This window comes from Artibeus jamaicensis, unplaced genomic scaffold, assembly GCF_021234435.1.
Source record: "Artibeus jamaicensis isolate MK-2021 breed Jamaican fruit bat unplaced genomic scaffold, CSHL_Jam_final contig_3182, whole genome shotgun sequence".
NCBI lineage: Eukaryota > Metazoa > Chordata > Mammalia > Chiroptera > Phyllostomidae > Artibeus > Artibeus jamaicensis.
In genome coordinates, this window is record NW_026521742.1 from 1,456,974 (window position 1) to 1,481,670 (window position 24,697).

Sequence of the window (24,697 nt, forward strand, 5' to 3'; positions counted from 1 at the left end):
AAAAAGCCTTTTATCTCGAATGGATGTGATAACATATGGAAGTGGGAGGGGCTATCATTTCCGCCTGTGCCAGTCTTGACCAGCCCGAGAATACACTGCTGCACCCTCATTAATCTACAGTTCCCGGAGCTTTTTTAATACAAGGGGAAATGTCATGCTTCACAGTTCAGGGGGAACATGAGAACATTAACTTCCTTTCACTATAGGATAGTAACCAGGTAAAATGTGCATTAAAAGAGGGTGAGAACATGGGCAAATGAGCAGTTGCCTCTGGCTAGTCTCACAGTATTTTTTTCCAATATGTGCTTTTAGATACATTTAAATTTTCCTACAAAGAACATGCATTACTTTTAAGATTAGGAAAATGGTAAGGCTGGGGAAAAAGTGTTTTAACAACTCAAAACAGAAGGTAAGCAAGGATAAAAATATTAATGCCAGACCAAGTAAATGCAAGGCAAGAAAAAGCGGTATTTTTCTGAAGATAAAAGGAGCATTACATAATGGGAACAACCACTACTACTAATGAAGCCCTGGAGATACAAATCTATGTTGCCAAAGAAACTGAAGAGTTATATAAATCAAACATTATTAGGATTATGGAGAGGAACAGTCATTGTACAAGGTAATGTTAAAACGCCATTATCACAAAGACTTACAAAGATAAACTCAGTCTATCTAAATACACATAATTGATGTCTGGCAGGAACCCACTCCCATGATTACCGTGTGAGGGTCTTTTCAAGTATATACAGAACATTTACAAAACTCAATAATACTCATCACAAGGACAATCTCAATAAAGAAAAAAATGTTAAATGTATCTTCTCATTAAAGAGAAGGCACTTCTGGCTTGGAAAAAAATAGAGAAGCTAGAGTTGGAAAAAGACAAGACAGGAATAGCATTAATATAGCCTGCTCCTGGTCCCTAAGAATTGTGGGGGACAGGAAAGGATGAATGGGAATCAACTTTATGGTCAAGATGGACTGAATTCCTCTTCTAGCTTTTTCTCACCCACTCAATACTTCATTAAACCTGAAGGGTGAACCACTGAAATGGTACTTAACTCGGTGGTTCTCAAAGTGTGGTCCCTCCTCCAGGAGAATCACCCAGGAGTTTGTGATAAATGCAAATCCCTCTGCCCTCCCACCCCCAGGCCTCCTGAAGCTGAACGTCCTCCAGGGCAGGGCTCCAGAATGTTCCCCTGAAAGCATCTGATGTTAAAGGTGTACAAACACCCAGGTGCCCTCAGCCCTCAACTCTGAGGGGTGGGTTTTACATTGGTCCCCAGAGTCCCCTTGGGATGAGGCTCCTGTCACCCAAAGTAGCAATCCCTAAGACACCCCCTTTGATGGGTGCCTTCCCTTCCCAGTCCTAGGTCCCCACTCTCCTCTCCACTTCCCAAATAAACCAATGCACTCAACTCTGTCTCAAGGTCTGTCTGTGGGGGAACCCAAGCTAAGACCCCCGCTCTTAGAAGTATGTGTTCTGCTTGAGGCTGGCTTGGCTGACCATTCCTTCCTCTCTGGCCAGGCTCGGCAGAGATTTTCTTGGGAGAGGGAGCTCCACCAGCAGCGAGTCCCCACACCAGTTCAGTCCAGCGTTCACAGTTCCCTCTCTTTTCTGGGTCTGCCAGCTCTTCTGAGCGGCACTTCCAGCCACTCTGCTGCTAGCCCCTTGCTCAAGGGTCAGCTACCAGCCAGGCCCTATGGAGCAAAGCGCTGCCCAGAACCTGGCGTGTGGATGTGCAAGCTGTGGGGGTACCACGTGCTTCAGTGGGGTACAGGGTGCTGAGACAGCACTGAGCCTGGGTGTCAGCAAAGGCTTCGAGGATGCAACATGCATGGGATATCTGGGGAATGAGTGGGACTTAGCCAGCAAATGAGGGGTGGTGGGTAGCAGCGGGGACCCCCTGCAGGGGTCCGAAAGTGCTGCTGCAGCAAGAGGTCTGCAACGGGCTGCAGAGAGGGATGCTGTGAGCCAGCCAGGGACAGAGACTTTGCCAGAGACTTAGAAACTGAAGAAACCTCCTTCTCACCAGACTCTCGATGTTGGTTTTAGAAGAATCTATAGATAATTAAACGGCCAGAGGTCAAGGGAGAAAAACAGACATGTGAAAAATTCAGCCAGTGACCCGTCTGTTCTCCTAGCCTGGAGGCCCGGAGGGGGCAGTGCCCTGAGCACCACAATGCCGAGTCCAAGCACACGGGCCTTTCACTGGCAACTGTGATGCTGGTTCAGAAGGAACAGGGCTCTGGAGCCATTGAAAAGTGATAAATGCATCCCGGAGCTCCTGAGGATTTCGGGCTTCAAACAGAACCTATGGTTCATCCTACCACCTCCTGGCCTCTCCTGACCAGGTGTGCACAGGGCCATCCTTCTGTACTCGGCATGCTGACAGCGAGGGTGTTAGCCTGCCCCTTAACCCTGCGGTTGCTCAGAGATAAGCCTCCTTGGCCTTAAGCACGCCCACTGGCTGGCTGGCTTTCCTGTCCCCAGCTTCTGGGGTTTCTCCCTGCTGTGAGCACAGTGGAGTCTGTGGGCTAGGAGTCCATACAAAGACACGGTTAGCCAAACCGACCCCATCCCCACCTCGACAACGGGCCTTCCTCTCCAAGGAACTCAAAGGATTTTTTTCTACTGCCGTCCAGTATTCGCTTGCTTTATATTTTTTAATTGAGCCATTATTCCTAACATACCTAAATTCCAAGCGGCCTGCAAACAGTGCAGTTTCCATCTGCAGTCATTGTGGGCTCAGAGGGCCCAGAGTGGCCCAGAGGGGAATTCTGTGGTAAGTCAAAGTTCCTGCCACAGGACAGAATTTCACTTTTTCTTTTGCCTCTCAGAAAAGGACAACAGGGATGGGGTTGGAGATGGGAGGTGTGGGTGAATTCAGCCTTTCGATGTCATCTCCTTTAGTAACAGGAAGAGGGAAAATTACTCTAGACACATAACTAGCCATTTATCCTCAGAGCCCGTGGACCAATGGACCAGTGTTTGCTTAGCCTTCTTCCTCTAAAACATCTCCCAGGGACAGGAGCCCAGGACACCTGGGCTCACGTTGGAATGAATGAAGTGGCATCTCCCCCTCCTGATACTGTGAGTCTGCATCTTCCTCTCCAAGAAGCCTGTGCCGGTCGGCCACCCCCATACCTTCATCACTGTTGTCATCCACCAGGATGATCTCCTTCAGCAGGTGTGTCGGCGTGTGGTTGACAGCGCTGTGGACTGACCGCAGGATCACCGACAGGGCCTCATTCACAAAGATAAATATGATGGATATCTGGGGCAGCTCCTTGGAGTACTTCAGCTCCTTACACCTGGGAGGAGAGAGGGAGAACAGGGTCAGAAGAAGGAAGACACGGGACTGGCTGGACCCAGCCCGACGATCCTCGTACATGCCCTCCCAAGGCTCGAATCATTGTGCCCTGTAAACTTCTCTTGGTTAAGGACTGAGAATAAAACCTGAAGAGGAGAGTGTTAAGCAATCCAGCTCCACTTCTCCCAAATTTACCACCCATACAAAATGGGAAGCATCAGTCTTGGGCACACACCTTCTGTGTCACAGGCTGCCGTGCCTACAGGTACCCCCTGGACTGGTCAGTGCCCACCTGCCCACCTGTACACTCAAGACCTCTGCGTTTCTTTGTCTGGAGCCCCCTTGTTTTGATGCCACCTAAGTAGTTCTGCTCCCTCACCAGCTCTCATCCAGAGACTGCTAGGAGTTGAAGCATAAACACCCCGGCTCCCTCAGCCCTTGAGCAGGTGGACTCTGAGGGGTAGGCTCCCAGGGTCACCCCGGGATAAAGCTCCTGTCACCCACAGTAACAATCTGCATGACATTACCTTTAGGAGATGCTTTCCCTTCCCAGTCCTCCTTCCCACTCCCCTCTCTACCTTCCAAATAAACTAATGCGCTCAAATTTTTGTCTCAGGGTCTTTTTTAGGGAGAACATATACTAAGACATCTACCAGAGACCCCTGCTCTCATGGAGCTTACATTCTAGGAGACATCCACCACACATGCAAATAATCACAATCAAGGCAGCGGGTCCTCTGCCCGTGCAGGAATGTGCTGTCTGACACACCCCAACTCTTGCTGCCAGTGTTCCTGGGACCTCCCTGGGGGCAGGAGATGACACCACCTGCCTACGAGGTCTTCCCTTGTAAGACCCAGTAACATCCCCATCCCCAAACACAAGGGTGAAAGGAGAGAATCCTTTTCACGAGGCTGGACTGAGGGACAGAGAGCTGGTGACATCAGAGATGGTAGAACACCCAAAGAATGTGCTCTGTGAGGCTCAGTCACGGGAGCACACACTCTGTCCAGGGAACACCAGGCATTTGGCTTTATGCTTAGCCTGAGCCACACTGGGAATACCAAGTGGAAGCCAAGTGGACTGGAACCCAGAGCCAGTGTGTTTGCCTGCACCCCCTTCCCTTGCAAGATTCTGCACCATGTACAGCACAAGGTGCAAGAGAGCAAAACAAAGGCAATGAGAGGAGGGAACGGAGTAAGCGAAGCAGCACTGGAGAAGGAGCAAGAAATACGGCTGTGTTTTATGCTTAACAGCTTGGCCTGTGTCGGGCCATATTAATCATGTAGGCAATTTTCTGAAGAAAATAAAGTTTTGTTACAGTATACATTTGTGTCTCCAGGAAGAGACCGTCCAGGGATCCATTGATCATGCAGCCTCATTTTTACCACATCGCTGTAAATTCACTTCTGGGGCAACCAGGGAGATTAGAATGGTTATTGACGGGCTCCTGGGCAGTCAGCGGGAATGATCTCATTTACTACGTGGTGATCCGAGAGAAGAGGGCACTCCGGAAGATCCCTCAGAGCCCCCTCAACGGGCGCTGGCAGCCATCCGGAGCCTGGCAGGCTGGCAGCTGCTCCTTCTCAGCCCATTACTCATCAGCCCATACATGTGAGCACACACACCTTCCACATCCACCTACTCTGAGCATTCACTCCCAGGGCTGGTTTCTCTGGTTCTTTGTTAACAGTTTCTGGCCCATGAAGTGAAGAAGCAAACAGCCAGATTGTACTGTACCTGCACCGACTTCTCCAACCACGGGCATTGGGGTGGTGCCGCCATCGAGCCTGTCCATGAGTCAAGCCTCTTGGTCAGAGCAAACAGTTCCCCCTGGCAAAATGGGCACATGGGAGCCTCGGGACACAGGGGGCAGAGGGGCTGATTCGGCCTCTTCAAGAGTCAAGGTGGCCAATCAGTAAATTGTGGGGGAATTTCAGAAGTAAAAAGTGCTCTGCCACCCATTGGACATGTTACCTTGGGCATATCACTCATGTTTTTTCACTCTAACACTATAAAAAAAAACACACACAAAAAAACCCTCATCATACCTATAGCTCTGGTTGCCCAGCTAGGGTTCTTGTGAGGATCAAGTGAGACTGGACTTTGAGAGCCCTGTGAAAATGCTACGTCACAACTAATGGAAAAACAATCTGCCTGGTTGGCCCCTCCACCCTCCGTCCCAGCTCCTCTGTTCCCTTTTGCATATTCTCCAACACCATTGGCCAGGCTTCCGGAGTTTTCGCTCAACCTAGGCCCTTCCTGCAGAACCCTCCCAGGACTCTCTTCCCCAACAGCACCCAGGTCTCTATCCTCAGCCAGCTTACGATTCACGGCTTCTGTGCCTGACATCCTCAGGGTCTCACCATAGGCAAAAAATACAAATATAGTCATTATTGTGAAAACCAGCATTACTTTTGTTGGTCCTTAAACTCCAGGATGGTAGCTCTGCCTTAAAAAAACAAACTTTGACTGGCTTATTGCCTGGTGCATAGAAGATGCATGAAACACACTGGAGAGATAGACAACCAAAGTTTTAAGCATCTTCTGTAAGGACTGGATACCGACAGGTACAACGTTACTTCCAATCAAATGCCCAATGACCAAAAGGGAAGCAGATGAGTGTAGGGAGGGAGTTTAAGAGTGGATGCTGCAAAGAGAGAGAGAGGCTCCCAAGACACAGAAATACCAGGGACTGCACAGAGGAAGAGAACAAATAGATAGGGTTCCTGCACCTAGGAGTTGGTGCTGAAACAACTGTCGCTGTGGCTGATGAACCTCTGGACAGTATATGCAAACACACATATCTGGGTACCCCACATCCTGCAGACCGGAGCTTACATGCCAGAAGGCCCTCCCCTCACTCCCAAGTTCCTGCAGAGCTGAGGGGGTAGAAGGTGCTCAATGCCCAGGCCCCCAGGGCTGCACATGGTGCTCTCTGGGTAGCCGCAGGGGTGGCCAGTGCCAAATAGTCCAGGCAGGCAGGCCTGGGTAAGGCAGAATTCAGCTCAGCTTGCCTTCTCAGCCCTGTCTCTATGTAATGCAACATGTAGAATTGGCCATGTTTCCTACTGCAAAACCCAGGTAAGTAAGAGTACTCTGGGAGGGCGTGAGGATAAAAGAACAGACCCCAGACTAAGAGACATGCAGGGAGCGAGGAGAGGATGGCACACTACTGAAATGACAAAATACCTCAGAATCTATATCAGTGTGTGTGCATGTGCACACAAGTGTGCACGTGGTATGCACTTCCTCTAGCAAAGCAGACTCGGATCTGGCTCTCAGGAACCACAAATTTCTTTCAGCAAGTAGTCAGTGGGCATTAAACAATCCTCTATCTGAAAAAGATGGCCTGGCTCAATGTCAGTAGGTGCTCCAGGAGGAAGGGGCCACAAAGAAATTCAGGAGCAGGCTCCTCTCCTCAAGGGGCTCACAGGGCACAGATTCTTGCAAAGCTGTTTTCACAGAGAAAAGAAAGCAATCAACCAACCCAGTGAGGTCTCTTAGATACCTTATATCTGTCCATATGACTGTCTGTCCAGCTGTCCATATGCCTGAGATGATTCCCTGAACTCAGCAACTCCTTGCAGATGACCCTGGTTTCCCCTCTTTTATTCCCCATCACCCCAAAGCCCTTGACATTGACTTTACTTAGTACCCGAGTGCTCACACTCTACTTCACTGATGGTAAGGAAGAGGAGGAAGCCAAGAGACCTGACCATCACTGGGAACCACCAGAGAGAATCACAGTTGAAGTGAAGGACGGTCAAGGGTCGAGGACTCTAGCAGGGAAGAAATCAAAGCCCAAAGAGTTGGCCACGCCTTCTCATAAGTGGATCCCTGTCCATGACCACCTTTTAAGGAAACAACTTATAGACCCAGTGTGGTATAGATAAGAGGTATCAGGAAACACTGTGACCCAGTTTGCCAACTTGGAAAAAAAAGATGACCTCAAACATCCCCATTGTTGTAAAAATGCGTTGAGATGCAATGTGGTCCAGGGTTACAGATAATGATGATGACAGTAATAACCAACACATACACAGTAGCCTACATTCCAGAAACTGCTGGGAGCTTCCATGTCCAGTACTGTCTCATTTCATCCTCACAGCAACCTGATGAGCAGGCAGCATTATCATCCCCAGTTCACAGATGAGGAAACTGGGGCACAGAGAGTGAAGTCACTTGCCCTAAGCCTTGCAGCAAGTCTGCAGCAAGAATGCATGGATGTGAACGTCACCATCTGATGTTTAGACTCTCCCAAATGCTCCTGCCAGACCAGGGCAAAGTGTAATAACTGCAGCCAACAACCCACCACACAGTTTCTAGCCCCGCCTCTTCTTAGCTGGGGGACCTTGGCCAAGCTGTTCAGTCCGAGCCTCAGCTCCCTTATCTCTGTCCCAAGAGGCCTGATGAGGAGACAGAGACAGCCCTCCATAGACAGTTGCACCATGCCTATGACCTGATGGGGGCTGACAGCATACAGGCCAGGGGGGTTCCCTTCAAGCAGGATGTGGGTGAGCAGAAGCCAGCCCTCAAAACCCAGGATTAATAAAGCCAGTGGGAACATGGGCAAAGATCCTGGTATTCTGGCTGTGAATCCGGGCAGGACACAAGCTCAGGTGGTGCCCCCAGGGAGTTGTCAGAAGCTTAACTGAAGGACCCCAGGGTCAGAGAGCTCTAGGACCTACAGAGGATAGGTGTGGATGATGTACCTGTGTGTGTACTCTGGATGGTTGGGTGGGGATGGTTCCCGGCAAGTGCGCAGGCCTCTCAGGCTCCAGTTATGTTCCTAGTCCCCTTCCTGGCCATCAGTTTCTCAGGTCCCATGTAAAGTGAGGGCTTTCTTGGTTTGTCCACAGCACTTGGCTCACATGACCTATCACTGTGAAGCCAATCTGCAGCATATTCCTGGCTATTCACCACAGCTTGGCTCCCAGGTGCAATAATGCCCCACCCTAATGAAGGAACCAATTACCAAGAACCACCCAAGCTCTAATCTCCTGTCAGTAATCACGAGTCCTGGGTTCTGACATCTGAAAGTCATCTAGCACTTTAACAAGGTTGTTTGTAATGCAATGCAGTGCAGTAAATGCTAACTGCCCAATGGCTGTACCTCCACCACCGTGATGAATGAGCTGAAGTGGACCAGGAGGGCAGGGAAGATGAGCTGTGAGCTGGACTTGAAAGATGGATCAATGGATCAAACTTCCACAGCCAAGAACAGAGGGAGGGGTGGGCAAATTAGAGCTCCTTTGAGCATACAGAGGCTCTGGGTTCCCCCTATTTTCTTTTCCAGGGCCTTCCTGAAGAAATCTGAGTTTGTTTAGAGATGGTAGAGAGCCAGATGTCCGGACCACAGACTCACATCAAACTCTGAAAAGTCCTATGAGGCTGATCTTCATTTTCAAAATGCTTCTAAGACAGGCATAAGGTCATAAAGATCCACGAGTAAAGATTCTACAGCTAATAGCAGTCTGTACTCAGTGCCAGGCCTCTTGCTGGGTGCCAAAAGGCAACATGAACAGAAATGAGAAGGAGGAAAGTTCACAGAATCAAAAAAAAAAAAAAAAGTAAAACACTGCCTTGCCACTCCAAGAGGAGCCAAGTTCTAATGAGAAAACTCCTGATCATCACGGCAGACTTGGGGTGCGGGTGATATAGCTTCACAGCCACTCCTCCCACTGCTGCAGGCAAACGTGGAAAGCGAGGACTTCCGAGAGGGTCTCACTATCATCATCACGTCCATACAACATCAAATCCACTTCTGAACAGAGAAGTATCAATCCTTGAGTATCTGTCTTGTTACTTCTGAATGTGCTTTATCTACGAAAGCAGACTTGGACTGTACCTCGATTCCACCCCCCTGCACTTCCAGAATGGGCACACCTGTTCCCAACCTCCACAGCCACACTCTTCCTGGCTACACCCTCATTGGTCAGTATCACACAGACCCAAAGACCATATTCTCAAACTGAAAGGCAAAAGGGCTCTATACCCAAAAAGACATTTGTGTGGCCCAGCCACTTGGGGATAGAATTCATTTCTCCAATGCTGGCATCCAGTTGCCAGGTAGAGACCATCAGAGAGGAAAGGCAAAGGTGTGCAGTAGTAATCTTTTGGCTGCTGCCTGAATTACCTGTAGCCATGAGCTTAACCACAGCCAGGGCTGGTACATGCCAGTCCAAGCAACGCCAAGCCATAGATTAAGACCAATAAAGGATAGAAATGGGGCTTCTCCTTGGAAGCCCTGTTGCAAAACACCAACACTCTTGAGCCTGGCAATGGCCATGAACATGATGCCATGCCTGCTGCCAGACGCAAACCATCAGAATATCCCACATGCTTACCATGGCACACCACTGACAAAAACAAGGAGACAAACTTCTCTCTTCCCTCTCTCTCACTGACTGTGGACATGGGGCTGCGTGACCATGCAAATCTAACTGCCTATGAAGGTTAATTTCATGTGACAATGTAGCCAGGCTACAATACCCAGCTATCCTGACAAATATTATTCTAGATATTTCAGTAAAGGTATTTTCTAGATGAGATTAGCATTCACTTTATAAACCCTTCCTGGGTGACCTCATCCAAGTCCATGGCCCCAGTCATTACACTGGCAACTTCCAAACCTGCATGTCTAACCTGGACCTTCATTCAAGCCTCCACTCCCTCCTGGACATCTCTACTTGGATGTCTCCTATGCCTTCCAACTGACATCTGCTCCCTCTTTACCTTTCTGTTTTCATTCAAGAGGGCATCCCTCTTTCTCTTCGGGAGTCAGGTTAAAATCATGACCTAGTCAACATGTCCAATAGCTCACCAAATCCTGGAGACTCTTTCACCATTAGGATTCCTATGACACTCATCCCTTCCCCACTACACCATCTCTACTGCCTTAGCTCCGCTGCCCAATTCCCTCCTGCATGACACCAAAAGGTATAACTGGTCCATGGCCTCCAGTCTGCCCCTCTGCAGCCAAACCCCATTCTAACCACCACATGGTTGCCACAGAGGGAGCTTTCGAAAATGCAGATGTGATCACAGCAGTCCTCACACTCTCTCTTCTCACACTATCTCATTGCCTTTCCAGAGCTTTTGGAATTTGGCTCAGATTCCTTTGCCTGGTGCCAAAGTTGAGCCCCAGCCTCTCTCTCCAACTTCCTCTCTGCACTGCTGTCCTCCAGCTGCTGTACATTGCTCGTATTTCCCAGGACTGGGGATGCTGGCTCTCAATGCACACACTTTTTTCTCTGCCTGATGTGTCCTTTCTTCCGCCTAACACACCCTCCTCCCTCGAGCCCCAGCTCCAGACACCTTCCCAGAGGCCAAGCAGGAGGTCAGGCCCTCTCTTTTGTTGCTCCTCTTCTTCTGCACATGGCCATCCTGGCACTCTTCTCTCTGTTCCCTCCTACTGCAGGGCAGCTAAGTGGGTCCTCTTGGTTTTTTTTCTCCAGCACAGTACTTGGCACGCAAAAGGTTACTGAATGAACGAATGAAAACCCTCCTGCCTTCTCTACTTATTCCCTCTGCTCTCCAGGGGATCAAAGGCATCACTTATCTCCTCCCACAATTATAACATCCATGATGGCTCCTCAACACTTACATGATACCATCTGAACACAGCTGCCTGCTGTCTCCCTGGATTTACTAATCAGGCCTCAAATTCTGAAAGTTACTTGGGTCAAGTGCATTAACCAGCCCAATACTCCTTTTTTTTTTCTCTCTTCCCTCCTCATCAAGCCTTTCTCGCAATCCTAGGAATGAGTGGTATCATTTTTAGCAACAGCAAGCCTTGCAAAACAAGATGTGGGGCTGCATACCTAAGATGTACAAGGACCCTTCTTTTAGACTCTCATTATTAGGGAAAATGCACACCTTGCTGAGTGGTTTAATTTCCTCCTTCTGAAGGAGCAGCACACCTCATTAGCTGGGTTCCCACAGAGACTGGTCTCTGGGACAAACCGCCTGTTCTGGCATTTGAGTCCCTGTTTGTTCTGCCTGCCCATCAGTGGCACTGGGGCCATTTTAAAACTTCTTTCTTATTTTTTATTTATTGATTTTAGAGAGAGAGAAGGAAAGGGGGAGAGAGGGAGAAAAAGGAGCATCGATTTGTTGTTCCACTTACTTACGCATCCATTGGTTGATTCTTGCAGGTGCCCTGACTGGGGATCACACCTGCAACCTTGGCGAGTCATGATGGTGCTCTAACCAACTGAGCTACCTGGCCAGGGTCCTGGGGCCATTTTCATGAATCAAGACTCAGCCTGCTCTATGTATTGCATGGGTTCTTATCCTGGGGTCCATGGAGTCCCAGGAAAACCCTAAGAAATTAAGTGCAAGATGTTGCGGATACAGGCATATCTAATTTTTTGTGGGGCAAGAATCCATACCTTCCATGGGTGTCTCACGGGAGCACAGTGGGAGGGGGTAAACCCAGGCCACGAGGCTCAGAGCACAGTCAGTCTGCAGCCCCTGGCCAAAGCCCAGTGGCCACACCCTGTTTTCAAGTAATGTAGGGTCAACAAAGCTCTGTGTCCCCCTTGTCAGTCTGGTTCCTACAAACATTTATTTTGGACTATTCCCCACACCATTTTTGCTTGTTTGGACTGATTACCTGCTAGCTTAGGAAATCACTTTCTCTGAGTTGAAAAGAGTTGCTTTTCCAAGGACAAGGCAATTGTCATTAGCCAGAAAATCCACGAGACTCCGCTCTCCTTGGCCAGGTGGCAGCTATGCGCACACAATCTCAAGGTGTAGTAGGAGGTGATGCCATGGGCAAAAACCTTCCCTGTCTCTATTTTTTTTGGTGTTTTGTTATTGTTGTTTTTGTTGTTATTATTGTTTTATGTGCTAGGGGTTGGTTCACCTTCTTTAACCTTCGGTTCTGAGCACAGTTCCCTTCTCTGTGCACACATTTGAGGCTGGGACAGGGGCAGCCTTCAGAGGCTCAGCAGAGATGAATCTGTCCAGGTATGAGGTAGCTTATCTTTCTCTATTCAACGGATGAGAACACAAAAAGAAAATAAAAACCCTAGTCTTTTATTAAGCAATGGCTCAGGAACAGAATTTTTTTAAAACAATTAAAGGCAAATTAATGCAGACAGTTTCAGGGCAAAGCTAAGAAAACCTCAGTGCACTTAAGGCACCGGAAACGCCACCTAAGGTATTCATACACAGTGTTTATCCTGTAACTTTTCGAAGGTGAGTAGAATTGGAGGGGACAGCTCCGACCACTGCTGGAGGGATGAAAATACCTTAGGAAATGATGCCAATTGGAAATAATAAGTAACTGTATTCCAAGGCCCAGCAGATCCAAAATTTGGTCAATAGGATTCTTCATAGAAATTGCAGGCCACAAACACTCCGTTCTCAGCCAGTCTCACCTCCCCCACCCACTGCCCTGCACAGAGCTCTGGTTTGTTCTACACGTTGTTGTCATCCTGTAACTTCTGTACAATAATGAGAAACATATACTGAACTAGCTATTTTTCCTTCTAATGTCCCAGCCAAACTGTCCAGTCAAGCCCACCTTTTTTTATTGACACTGACCCTGAAAACACTTCTGTTTATTCCCATATCTGGGCCACTGGTATGTCCTTGGTATTATTGTTGTTACTTTTATTATTCTTACCTCCACCCATGAAGTCTTCCTCGAGGCCAGGCCTGCCTTTCCCCCCAAGTCAAATCCCACACACCGGCCGCCTCCAGGCCCAGTTTGGTCCTAACCTGGCCCTGGCTCTCTCACTGGAACTGAAAGTGCCTTCTCCCTCCCTGAACAGCTGGTGTGGTTCAGAAGATTCTGCTGATACTCTGGCAAATACATTAATTCCCGATCCTTGCCCTCCATATATGCACGTCCTTTGCCACGACTTCAAACTTTTTCTTGCTAACGCGGCTAAGTCTCCTTCCCCATACCTTGGATCTGGGCTCAGTTGCATGGCATGCTTTGACCAGTAGAACAAGGTGAAGTGCTTGTGCCAGCAGAGCTAAGCATGGGCCTCAGGAGTGCTTCTGGTGCCCCTGGCTGTAACCTGAGAACCACCGAGATAGTCCTGCAGTCCGGATGAGTGGTGGAAGATGAGTGGTGAAAAGACGACCCCCGCAGGCTGCGCGTGCGTGTGGAAGCCCAGCCCCTGCAGCAGCTCGCCGGGCCAAGAGCTCGACAGCGTGTACGTGATCTCATTACTGTTCACAGTGAGCCAGTAATGCAGGCACCCCCATTCTGCAGCAAAAAAAAGTGAGACTCAGAGCCACATGCCCAAAGCGGTAGGCAGAGCTGGACTGAAAACACACATGTGCCCGACTCCGAGGCCCTTTGTTTTAGTCTCTGGAAAAAAAATATTATTTATCAAGGAGGATATGAATGGAGGGATTTTTGATCACTTCTGTTTCAGATTTTCTATTTATATGTTTTCAGACAGAGGCAGAAGGGAGAGAGAATGAAAGAGAAACGTCAATGTGTGGTTGCCTCTCATGTACCCCCTACTAGGGACCTGGCCCACAACCCAGGCATATGTCCTGACTGGGAATTGAACTGGCGACCCAAGGTTCACAGGCTGGCGCTCAATCCACTGAGCCACACCAGCCGGGTCTGATGGCTTCTGTTTATTCATTCATATTTCACTGTAGTCTCTAGGTTCCACATCAACACGCACTACCTTCATAACTTAAAAATACTATATATGTTACTCTTAAAATATTTTTATTTTAAAAACAATTTTAGCACTTGAGCAATGATTTTGACATTGACCTGAAAAAATAAACAGGTAAGAATGACAAAACCATTGAAGGGAAAGGGGTTTAAGAAAACCTAGAGACATAAATGATGTTAGAATCCAATCTGAGCTAATGTGATTTAATGAAGAATGAGCTGACCGAAAAGTGAAACAGAACCAGAAAAGCAGAAACAGACCTGGCCCTAGAGGCTTTGTGCCAAGAAGGAGCCACGAGCCAAAGAGCAAGGAAATCATCCCATAAATCATGTTGGAACCAGAGTCTCTCTCTTGGGTAAAATAAATAGAGGCTCCCCCTCCAAACACAGTTCAAAATAAATTCTAGCCCTGACCGTGGTGGCTCAGTTGGTTGGGCATCACTCCTCAAAGCAAAAGGCTACTGGTTGGATACCCAGTCAGGGCACATGCCTGGGTTGTAGGTTCAGTCCCCGGATGGGGCACGTGCAAGAGGCAACCAAATGATCTTTCTCTGTCACATCGATGTTTCTTTCCCTTTCTTGCTCCCTCCCTTTTCCTCTCCCTAAAATAAATAAATAAATAAATAAATAAATAAATAAATAAATAAATAAATAAATAAATAAATTTCTTTTAAAAATTAAAAAATAAATTCTAGATAGATGAGAACATCAAATGTAAGTAAAATAAAAATGTAAGTGCATATTCATAATACTCTAGATATTGGAGAAACTTCAACAGTTGGACAGTAAATGCAAGCCTCTGATGACACAAATAAAAAAATTTAAAACAACAGCAAAGCCCTGGCTGGCCTAGCTCAGTGAATTAAGCGCAGGCCTGCGAACCAGAGTATCATGGTTCGATTCCCAGTCAGGGCACATGCGTGGGTTGCAGGCCAGTTCCCAGCAGGGGACACATGACAGGCAACCATACATTGATATTTCTCTCCCACTCTTTCTCCTTCCCCTCCCCTCTCTCGAAAAATAAAATAAATAAAATATTTTAAAAAATAATTATTAAAAAATAAAACAACAGCAAACCACAAAGATATTTTACAGCAAGTACCAAAGAGTAAAAAGATACTGAAAACCCAAAGAACACAACTAGGTAAACAAAAACATGAGCACCCAGTTCCAAGAAGAAAAGAAACAAATAAGAGACATGAAAATAGGTGGACCCTCACTAGTAATAAAATAATTTCAAATTAAAACAGTAATGAGTGTCATTTTGCCTGTAGACGATGACATTTTTTTCTTGCTTCTTCATACATTTGCTCTTTCTATTTTCTATAGTGAGCAAACACAACACAGAAAAGCATAGCAGTTTGGATGAACACATGGATGACAGAACCACACGGCAAAGTTAAAGAAAACCGCCATGTTTGACCACAAGTTCTTGGATGTCACACGGGCGAGAGGTCCATGGGCCTGAGTGCAAGACACCCCAGGTCACCCCACAATGGGCCCTCTGTGCCCCAATCAGAAATGGGGTTCTGAGTCACAACTGAAATCGCTCCTCTGCCTTTTCCAACGCACGTGCGGAGGAAGGATGAGATGGATGAAAATGCGCAGTGTCCCAAGAAGCAGTAGAGGTTTCAGGGCGTGGCTGAAACAGGTGCTCTGACGTCACGCTACCCATTCCAGAAGATGGAGACACTTACCACTGAAATGGACCTCCGACTTTTTTTCTCTACCCGGAAGCTGTTTTGTGACAATTTTATAATATAAAGATAAAACCAATCACTCCCAATTGGAGGCCTTCCCTGTGAGTCAACATGTAGTTTTGAAAGGGCATGAGAAACTCAAATATAAAGTGACCATAATTTTCTTTTAAAACTGACTTAGCTCTGGCTTTATGCCTATTTATGAAGGTCATGAGAACTGCCGTTCACAATGATGATACTGAGCAGGATGCGAGCCCTGCCCGGACATTTTATAAAGGATCTAAACCCACCCACCCACTGAGCTTGCCCGGCATCGGTCTCATTCATTCATTGCCATTTACAAAACACCCTAAACTTTTGTGACCGATTCCCAACTGTAGAACATACCTACACTGTGGAGTACAAAGGCATGAAGAGAAACTCTGCTCCTTTTTAAATCCCATGTCCACTGTGTTTTTTCAACGTCCTACAGAATCCCCCCTGCCACTTACATCATCCCCCAGACATATGTTAATAACGCCTTCCTCCAGGGAAAGCCTCCCTTTCTGAAGTCCCACAGGTATGATCTCTGCTAACCTAGCGCTGCCCAGCTGTCTCACATCTCAGCTGGTACGGAATGGCCATGGCCATGGGAAGCACGGTGGTTATAATAACTCTTCCCATGGGGCCTTCGGCCCAACACTTACCCTTCCCATCCCTAGCCTTTAGGCTTGATGGAGTCAAGGACCACATCTCTTTGGCTGATATAGTTCCAGCACATAAGAGTGTTCAATAAATATTTGTTAAGTACATTAATAAATAGCATAGAAAAAAAAAAAGAAGTTCTAGTCATTTGTGGCTTAAAGGCATCGTTTGGAGCACAGAGTTCTGGAGCTCCAGTGACTTCATGAAGAGCCTGCCATCACAGGGACCGGAGTCCCCTCCCAGGGTACCTCCTGTGCTTGCTTTGAAGATGCCACATCAGAGCACCGGAGAAGCAGCTCAGCTTGCTGAGGATGGTAACTTCATCTAATTCCAAATATATTTTGTCCTACTAGCAGGAGCCAGGAGAGAGAAAAGCCCTAGAAAACCAAGCTGTACAAATATGCCTCAGTGCTTATGAAAGGTGAGCCTATCCCTCAAGTTTTATGTGGATCTTGTGTACATTTAAAAACCTGTTCCTTTTTCTTAACACACCAAAGGACAGGTGTATCACCTGATATATCACCCGGAAACATTAGCTGAACTGTGACATTGGCACATGTTGAAAAGCAACATGAACCAACAAAGTGTTGAAGATAAAGAAAAACTTTAAATCCTCACTGTTACCCTGGGAAAGCTCACAGCTCTATGAGAAATAAAAGATAGGTAAATCATAATGATGATTATAGAATGAGAAATGTCACAAGGGAGGTCTGCTCAGGATGCCGTGGGAGCTTATTTCCTCCCTGCAAGGAGGTGGTTGGGGCCCACCCTGTGAGGGTTTCACAGAGGAGACAAAACTCAATCTGGGTCATGAAGCGCGAGTATGTAATTACCAGGTGAGGGCCTATAAAGAGAGAAAGGGGAAGAAGGAGAGAAATGCATTAAGCAAAAAGAAATGAACGGCACGCGCAAAAACAGAGCAGAGAAAATGTGTGATGTGACACCAAAAAACAGAAATAGATGTTTCGGGGCAGGACCGAAACAGGTGCTCTGAAGGCAATTTGTAGAATTCAGACTTGATCCTGCAGCAATGTGAAGCCACAGTGTCAAGGATTACTGAGCAGGGAAGTGACAAGAGCACACATAGCAAGTGTCTAAATAAATCAAAGATCGGCAGTCAGGCCAAAATGCAACCTCAGAAGCAGGGATCCAGGCTCTCCAAAAGGACACGGGTGTAGACATTCTCTGCCCAAGGAGCACACGCATGTCAGGGGGCGGGATCTAAACCCTAGCTCCTCACCATGTCTGTCCATCTGCTCCACACTTGGCCCCGGAGATTCTGCCCCACTTGGCAATGGGCAATTTGAGCAATGCAGAGACTCCCTCTAGGGGTGCCCGCAACTGGCTCTGCTACTGCAGTCCTCTCTTACTTAGTCCCAAAGCCCCCTCGTTCTCAAAATGGATCTTTGACAGGTCCTCCCTACCACATCCTGAGTAAAAACAGCAATGAAAAGTACTTCCTTGTTCACATAACCTCACAGCTCACTGCCTTATTGGCAGAAAATAATGTTTGTTTTTTTTTATTTTAAGTCATCAGAACTATGGACAAGGCATTTTATCTTGTAGGCAAGCACCAAATGGAATGGGGCTGACCCCTGAAATTAAATTTAGGAGGAGCTAATGGACTCCTCAATGGTTGGTGAGATCTGTCAAAGAAGCAGGCAACTTGCCGTATTTGATTTCTCAATTTCCCAATAGCTGCAGGCATTAGGAGGCCTCACCCTAAGTCAGCCCCACCCCTTGAAGGCAAACCTACATAACTTGGGGTGCCCCTCCAGAAACCACCAATGACCATGTCAAACATAAGGGCAGCTTTGCCTATCCCAAAGGCCAGTGGACCACAAACTAAAATGGTGAGGATTGGGATTCAGGGTTTCCATTGGCATTCTTTTACACCCCACACCCTTCATCCATTAATCCTTGTGCTAATACCCAGCTACAACCAAATCAACATTTGGGAAGATATTCAGAAGGCACCAAGGAAGAACTTTTGAAAAGAGGAGGCAAAGGAAGCAAGAAGATCAATACGAACTTGGGTGGTTTTCCAGGAGACATTGACAAATCCAGGGTCAGAGGAATGAATGCTTTCTTGCTGGTAAAATGTACAATTTAGGGTAATTAAAGAATCATGAGTATGTGCACTTAACAACACAGTCTGAAAATACACAAAGCAAAAATGTATCAAAAGTCCAAGAAGTAAAAGAGGAATTCGCAATCAGAATGACAGATAGTAACATCTCTCTCTCTCTCTGAAATCAAGAGAAATAAAAGTATCAAATAAACATACAAAAGAATGATCAATCTCTATGGTAATCAAAGATATGCATCCAAGAGCTATAAGGAAACATGTTTTTTTCCTTCAGGTTGACAAAACAAATTGAAGACTGATCTGGTACAGGACTGTCAAGTATGAAAATAGACATTCACATACTGTTGGTTGAATAAACAGACAAAGTTCTTTGAAGAGTGAATAAGCAGCATCTATCAAAATTAAAAACGAGCACTCCCAGCCTGTCCGCACATCAGACCATGCCAGACGGGTGCTCGTGAAGCAGCTGCCAGGGGTTATCCTGGTTGAGGACAGTGAGGATTAGGGCTGGAGCTGGCAGAGAGTTGTTGCGACTGGTTTTTATTGTTTGTTGTTGTTGTTGTTATTCTCCATATACATTTACATCCTTAAGTAACGTGTTCAACTGTTATTTCCTTTCAACTAAAGAAGACTTAAAACACATTCAGTACTGCAGTTAGGGAGTCAGAGGAGACATCTGTAAACTTCAGCACAGTGTTTCCTGTAATGTGGAGAGAATGGCAGACGCAGTGAATTAAGACCATTCCTCCCAGCAGCCTGGGAGTGGGGAGGAAGACAGCACTGGGAAGAAGGTTTAAGAAGAGGAATCCTCACTTGGCATTCAGCCCCAGCAAATGAGTCCCTCTGGTCCCGTGCTCCCACGTCCTTGAAGAATCTCGGTCCCAGTTCCGCCAGCAGGACTGATTGCAGGCAGGAAGCGTGTTAAGGTCTAGCAGTCAAACTAACAGCTTTCAGAATGAGTGTCCTGGCATATCTCTTTCCTTCCCGAGACATTTTACTCCCTGCCTGTGTATGTATGCGTTTAAAAATTGCTTTGATGAATAATTGTAAGTGGGTTCTAATAAAAAATATGTAGCAAAATGTCTGCAATACTCTATAAAATGGTCTGCTTTGCACAGTGGCCCAAAGGAGTATTTATAGGAATGTCATTATTTGGCAAAATGATGTTGCTATATTGGGAATTCCACCCCCTCACAGGCACCTCACAGAAGAGGGGCTGGTTAGGGCTGGCCGGGACACTGATGGAGGACACTGAGTCCCGGGAGGACAGGGCCGGGGCCAGAGGCGAAGAAAAAAACAGTGCAGGAGCACCAAGGTTCAAAATGTCACAGACTGAGGGAGGCAGGTGACAAACCTGTGTGCAAGGAGTCAGAACTGGCATATTAAACCACAGGTGTGCACCCAGGATTCATAATATTGAGCTCAGTATCTGGGCCAGCCAGTATATGAGACTCAGGGAAACAGCCTGGCTTAAAAGGTCAGATATTAGACCAACCTCCTCCTCTTCTGTTCTGATGAATGTGGAGCCTTCCTGAAGCAGGAAGCTGGTTCCAAAGGGTCTTCCTTACCTCATGCAAGAGCTGGTGGTAGCACTGTCTCTGTGTCCAGGTGAATGTGGGAGAGACAGCAGGAAAACTGCAGAAAATGCAAAATGCTAGCAAAAAGATGGGGCTTGCTAGCACTGGAATGTCAAATGGATGCTGGAGCTATAAACAGCCCCCAATAGCCATCTTTAGTGTCAGCCAGAGAGATGTGTACACAGGTGGAGATAAGTGTTAGAGGGCCTCTCCAGCTGGGATTTCTCCTGCTGACGTCCAGCAATATCTGACAGACCCATCATGCTGCTCACCCTGGAACTTCGAAGGGGCCTCTCAGAATCTCCTGGGTAGCCTGTGCACCCTTCTGGTTCTAGCCTGCTTGGTGGTGGGTGGGAGGAGGGAGCAGCAGGCTTGTTGTGAGAAGAGCAGTATGTAGGGTGTGAAATATTCATCAATCTGGAAAAAGTCAGTAAACGGTGCCTCAATATCAGTCTGTGCATGATGGTTCAGCACCTTTAGGAACCTATTCACTGCCGCTCCTTAGCTTGGCTGGAAGTTTCTGAAATACAGTTCTTTATGCTGCTCTCTCTACTCTGCTGGTTTAACAGTATTGGCTGTAGCAAAGGCCTCATGACTGGATGAGATGGGGGTAGCACAACCTCTCTGCCCTGGGGTATCTACTCCAGGGGTCTGGCTACCAGGAGCACCAGAGATGGGCAAGTCAAGCCATTTGAAGAATGCAACTCACCTTACCTGGCCAGTGGGGACTCAGCCAGAATGTCTCACTGATTGCTCCAGAAGGTGAGAAGAATAAAGATTAAACCAACCAGAGGCTGGTTGGTGTACTGGTCTAACACGGGGCTTCTCAGACTTGACTGGGCATGTGGAACATCAGAAGGTTTTGTTAAGATGCAGATTCTGATTCAATAGGTTTGGGGTGAGGCCCGAGATCTGGCATTTCTAACAAGCTCCCAGCTGGTGAGGAGGCCACTTGGGGTCATAAAGACTTAGAGTAGGCCTGACTTTGAATCCCAGGTCTGCCACTTACTAGCTATGGGCAAGTTACTTAAATCCTCTTGGCAGGAGTGAGGAATGGGAAGGACCTGGAGAAGGAGCAAAGGAAGGCTTGTTTGAAGTCAGAGAATCAGCCAAGAGGTGAGTTGCAAGCTGGAGAGATGAGAGTGGGAACAGAAAGGTCTAGATCAAAGGGGATGGAGGAGGCAGGGCTGTCTAAAGTGAAAAGTGTCTAAAATGGCAGCAGCATTGGCAACTGGCCACAATAGAGAGTTTGAAAAAGATTTCTCTGCTCTGAGGGCAAAGACTGGGCCTCACAGTCCACGCTGTATTTTCCAGAGCCTGGCGCAATCCAGGACACATCACCCATACTCCAAAAATATTGCTTCTGAGTAAATTAACACATTGGAAACGGAAGGAGACTTGAAGAGCCACTTGTTCAAGGCCCTGTATTCACAGTTGAGAAAAGAGTGCCCAGAGCAGCTGAGATCTGTCCAACATCAGACAACCAGGGTATGATCTTGGGATTGGGGCCTGAGTTGCCCTTTTAACAGCTGCAAATTGGCCATGCTTCCTCCACAACCCACTGAGAAAGCTGTTACTGGGGAGGGGTTAGGTGGAGCATTTCCTATAAAATATATATAAACTGACGTTTTCTTAAAATACTTTTGCCAAGAGAATGCCAGCAAATCAGCATTTTGGCCATGAAAGACAGCAACAAGTCTTCATCTGAATCATAGAGCCATGTGTGATGTCCTCCCTTTAGGCCTATGCTCAAGCTTTAAGGAGGCAAAATGGAATCAATGAATTTCTTTGTTAATCTTGATATTTGCAAGAAACAAATGAACGAAGCATTCTGCAAATCACTGGATTTAATCTTCAGAATTACTTATAGCACCATTTAGGAGAGTTTTGTTTTCTGTAGAGATTTGCACACAGCAGGAGGCAAACATTCTAATTGCTGTTAAGTACATTTGCTGTAATATGTTGGAGAGAAATGTAGTCGTTGAATTAGTTAAGCATGAGCACACATGCTCACAGGCAGAATAAAAGTTTGTACACAGACATCCTCACTGAAGTGTTTTAGTCACAGAGACAAAATGTCACACAGGAAAAGAGGCTGCCTCTTCTAGACATTAACAGCACCAGCACCCAGCCACGGTCCAATGTCATAAACCAAGGCCCAGACAAATTGTTCTCAACCTCATATGTTCCTCTCTGCCTACGCCTCTCTGAGTTCATATGCAGTCAAGATACAATGCTATTTGCTATTTAAAGCATATATTTTGCTGCAGTCACCAGAATTTGTAACCCGAAGCAAAAGACATTCAATCTGTGTAACAGGAGTAAAACACGATGGAAACTCAGTTTCATAAATAGTTTATTCTTCTAAATATCAGAACCACACATGGCCAACTCTCCTACCAAGCTAAAAACTCCTTGCGGTCAGGCAGCACATCTTGTTCATTTTCACATTCCTTCAACTGTTAGCTGTGTATGTATCACCTGGTAAATAAGCAATCACTATTTGTTAAACTAAACTGAAGATTCTTCCCAAGAATTAGAATGAGAAAGAATATAAAAAAACAACATGAAAAGGGAAAAGGACCTTTAATACCATCTTAGGTCATGGACAATTATAGTTTCAGCTGCTAAATTAAAATTCAGTTGCTAACTTGGAAAATTAAGGTTTCCGTTGCTAAAACTTACCAGGAAAGGCATTCTGATAAAACTTTTTGACTCTCAAATCACAGCTGAAATGCAAAACCAAAAAAAAATTTTAATGATAATCCAATCCTGGGTTGATTTACATTTATATTGCTGAAACCACTTAAGGTCTTCCATTCAAGTGTAAAATAATTCATTTAGTCTTGGTACAAAAGAAGAATTTTCTAAGAATTTGAAAACTTTTAGCTAAGTAAATAATTTACCCCCAATGAAGAGAAAGGTATATTGTGGTTAACTTATTATTCTGATTAGTGGGAAGCCATTAACTAAACCATACATAGGGCCAAGTTTAAAGAACTAAAGTTTGAGGTTGTGACATCTGAAATTGTCAAATATCAGCAATCTCAGATGGCTCAGCCAAATACAATGAAAACACTCAAAGTACTAAATCAAATCAATCAAACACAGTTTGATATCTTAGCTGTTTTATAAGGACTTTTAGTGAACATATTTGTTTAAAAATGAGTTCATCTGCTGATCATCCAGAGGCCAAGACAAACAATTCAGATAAGATCATAAGATCACCATCAAGACTCATAAGTAAAAGAAAGAATTGCGACCTCTAGTTCAGATGAGTCACTGAAGCAAAAACCCAAAAGGAAGAACAAGTTTGTGATGGAATTGGGAAGTTTCCAGAAACATGGCCTTGGAGCATCAGCTATCACTCTAAGTATAGAAGACAGATAGGCATAGAAAATTGGTCTGATCCATACATGACATAAAGCCACCTGCCAAGACTGAAAGATGTCAATCATCTACCTAATACATAGAAACAAACACAGAGAGGCAGCAACAATGGGGACACAAAGAAACATGTACCAAAAGGAAGAACAGGGGAATTTCCAGGAAAAAAAAACACAAATAGCCCTGGCTGGTATAGCTCAGCAGATTGAGCATGGGCCTGTGAAGCAAAGGGTTGCGGGTTTGATTCCCAGTCAGGGCACATGCCTGGGTTGCAGGCCAGGTCCCCATTAGGGGACACATGAGAGGCAACCACACATTGATGTTTCTCTCCCACTCTTTCTCCTTCCCTTCCCCTCTGTCTAAAAATAAGTAAATAAAATATTTAAAAAAACAAATAAATGGAGGAGGCAAACAATCTATCAGATAGAGTTCAAAACACTGTTTATAAGGGTGCTCAAGGAACTTAGTGAGAACTGCAACAAAGAGATGGTATACATAAAAAAGGACATAGAAACCGTAAAAAAGAACCAGACAAAAGTGAAAATATATTAACTAAAATGAGGAATACACTAGAAGGTATCAACAACAACTTAGAAGAAGTAGAGGACCAAATCAGAGATTTGGAAGGCAATGTAGAAAAAACACCTAAAAAGAACAGCAAAACAAAATTTTTTTAATGAGAATTGTTTGAAGGACTTCTGGGACAACATCAAGCATACAACATCTGCACCACAGGGTACCAGAAGGAGAAGAAAAAGTGCAAGAAATTGAGAACCTATTTTTAAAAAATAATGACTGAAAACTACATTAATGTGGTGAGAAAAATAGATATACAAGTCCAGGAAGGACAGAGAGTCCCAAAGAAGATGAACCCAAATGGGCCCACAATAAGACACATCATAATTAAAATGCCAAAGGTTAAAGACAAAGAATTTTAATGAAGGAAGACATTTGTAATTAGTTACCGACAAAGGAACTCCCATTAGACTGTCAGCTGAATTCTCAACAGAAAATTTGTAGGCCAGAAGGGATTGGCACAACATATATCGAAAGTGATGAAAAGCAAGGACCTACAACCAAGACTAATATACCAAGCAAGGCTCTTATTTAAAATCGAAAAAGAGATAAAGAGCTTCCCAGATAAGAAAACACTAAAGGAGCTCATCAGCACCAAGCCAGTATTAAAAGAAATATTAAGGGACTTCTTTACAAAAAAGAAGAAAAAAAGAACATAAATATTTTGAAGGGGGACCCCCAAAAGGGATTATCTCCAGGGGGTGGACCCTTG

The 24,697-nt window shown here is 46.0% G+C and overlaps 1 protein-coding gene across 2 annotated transcripts in view; it reads right to left on the reverse strand.

Annotated features, from left to right (window-relative positions):
• GALNT17 (polypeptide N-acetylgalactosaminyltransferase 17) overlaps positions 1–24,697 on the reverse strand; it is a 435,103-nt gene that overhangs the window by 223,573 nt on the left and 186,833 nt on the right. For both annotated transcript variants that reach the window (XM_037135575.2, XM_037135576.2), the window contains exon 3: positions 3,152–3,318. In XM_037135575.2, the coding sequence (XP_036991470.1) occupies positions 3,152–3,318 (167 nt within the window). The remainder of the gene's footprint in view (positions 1–3,151; positions 3,319–24,697) is intronic.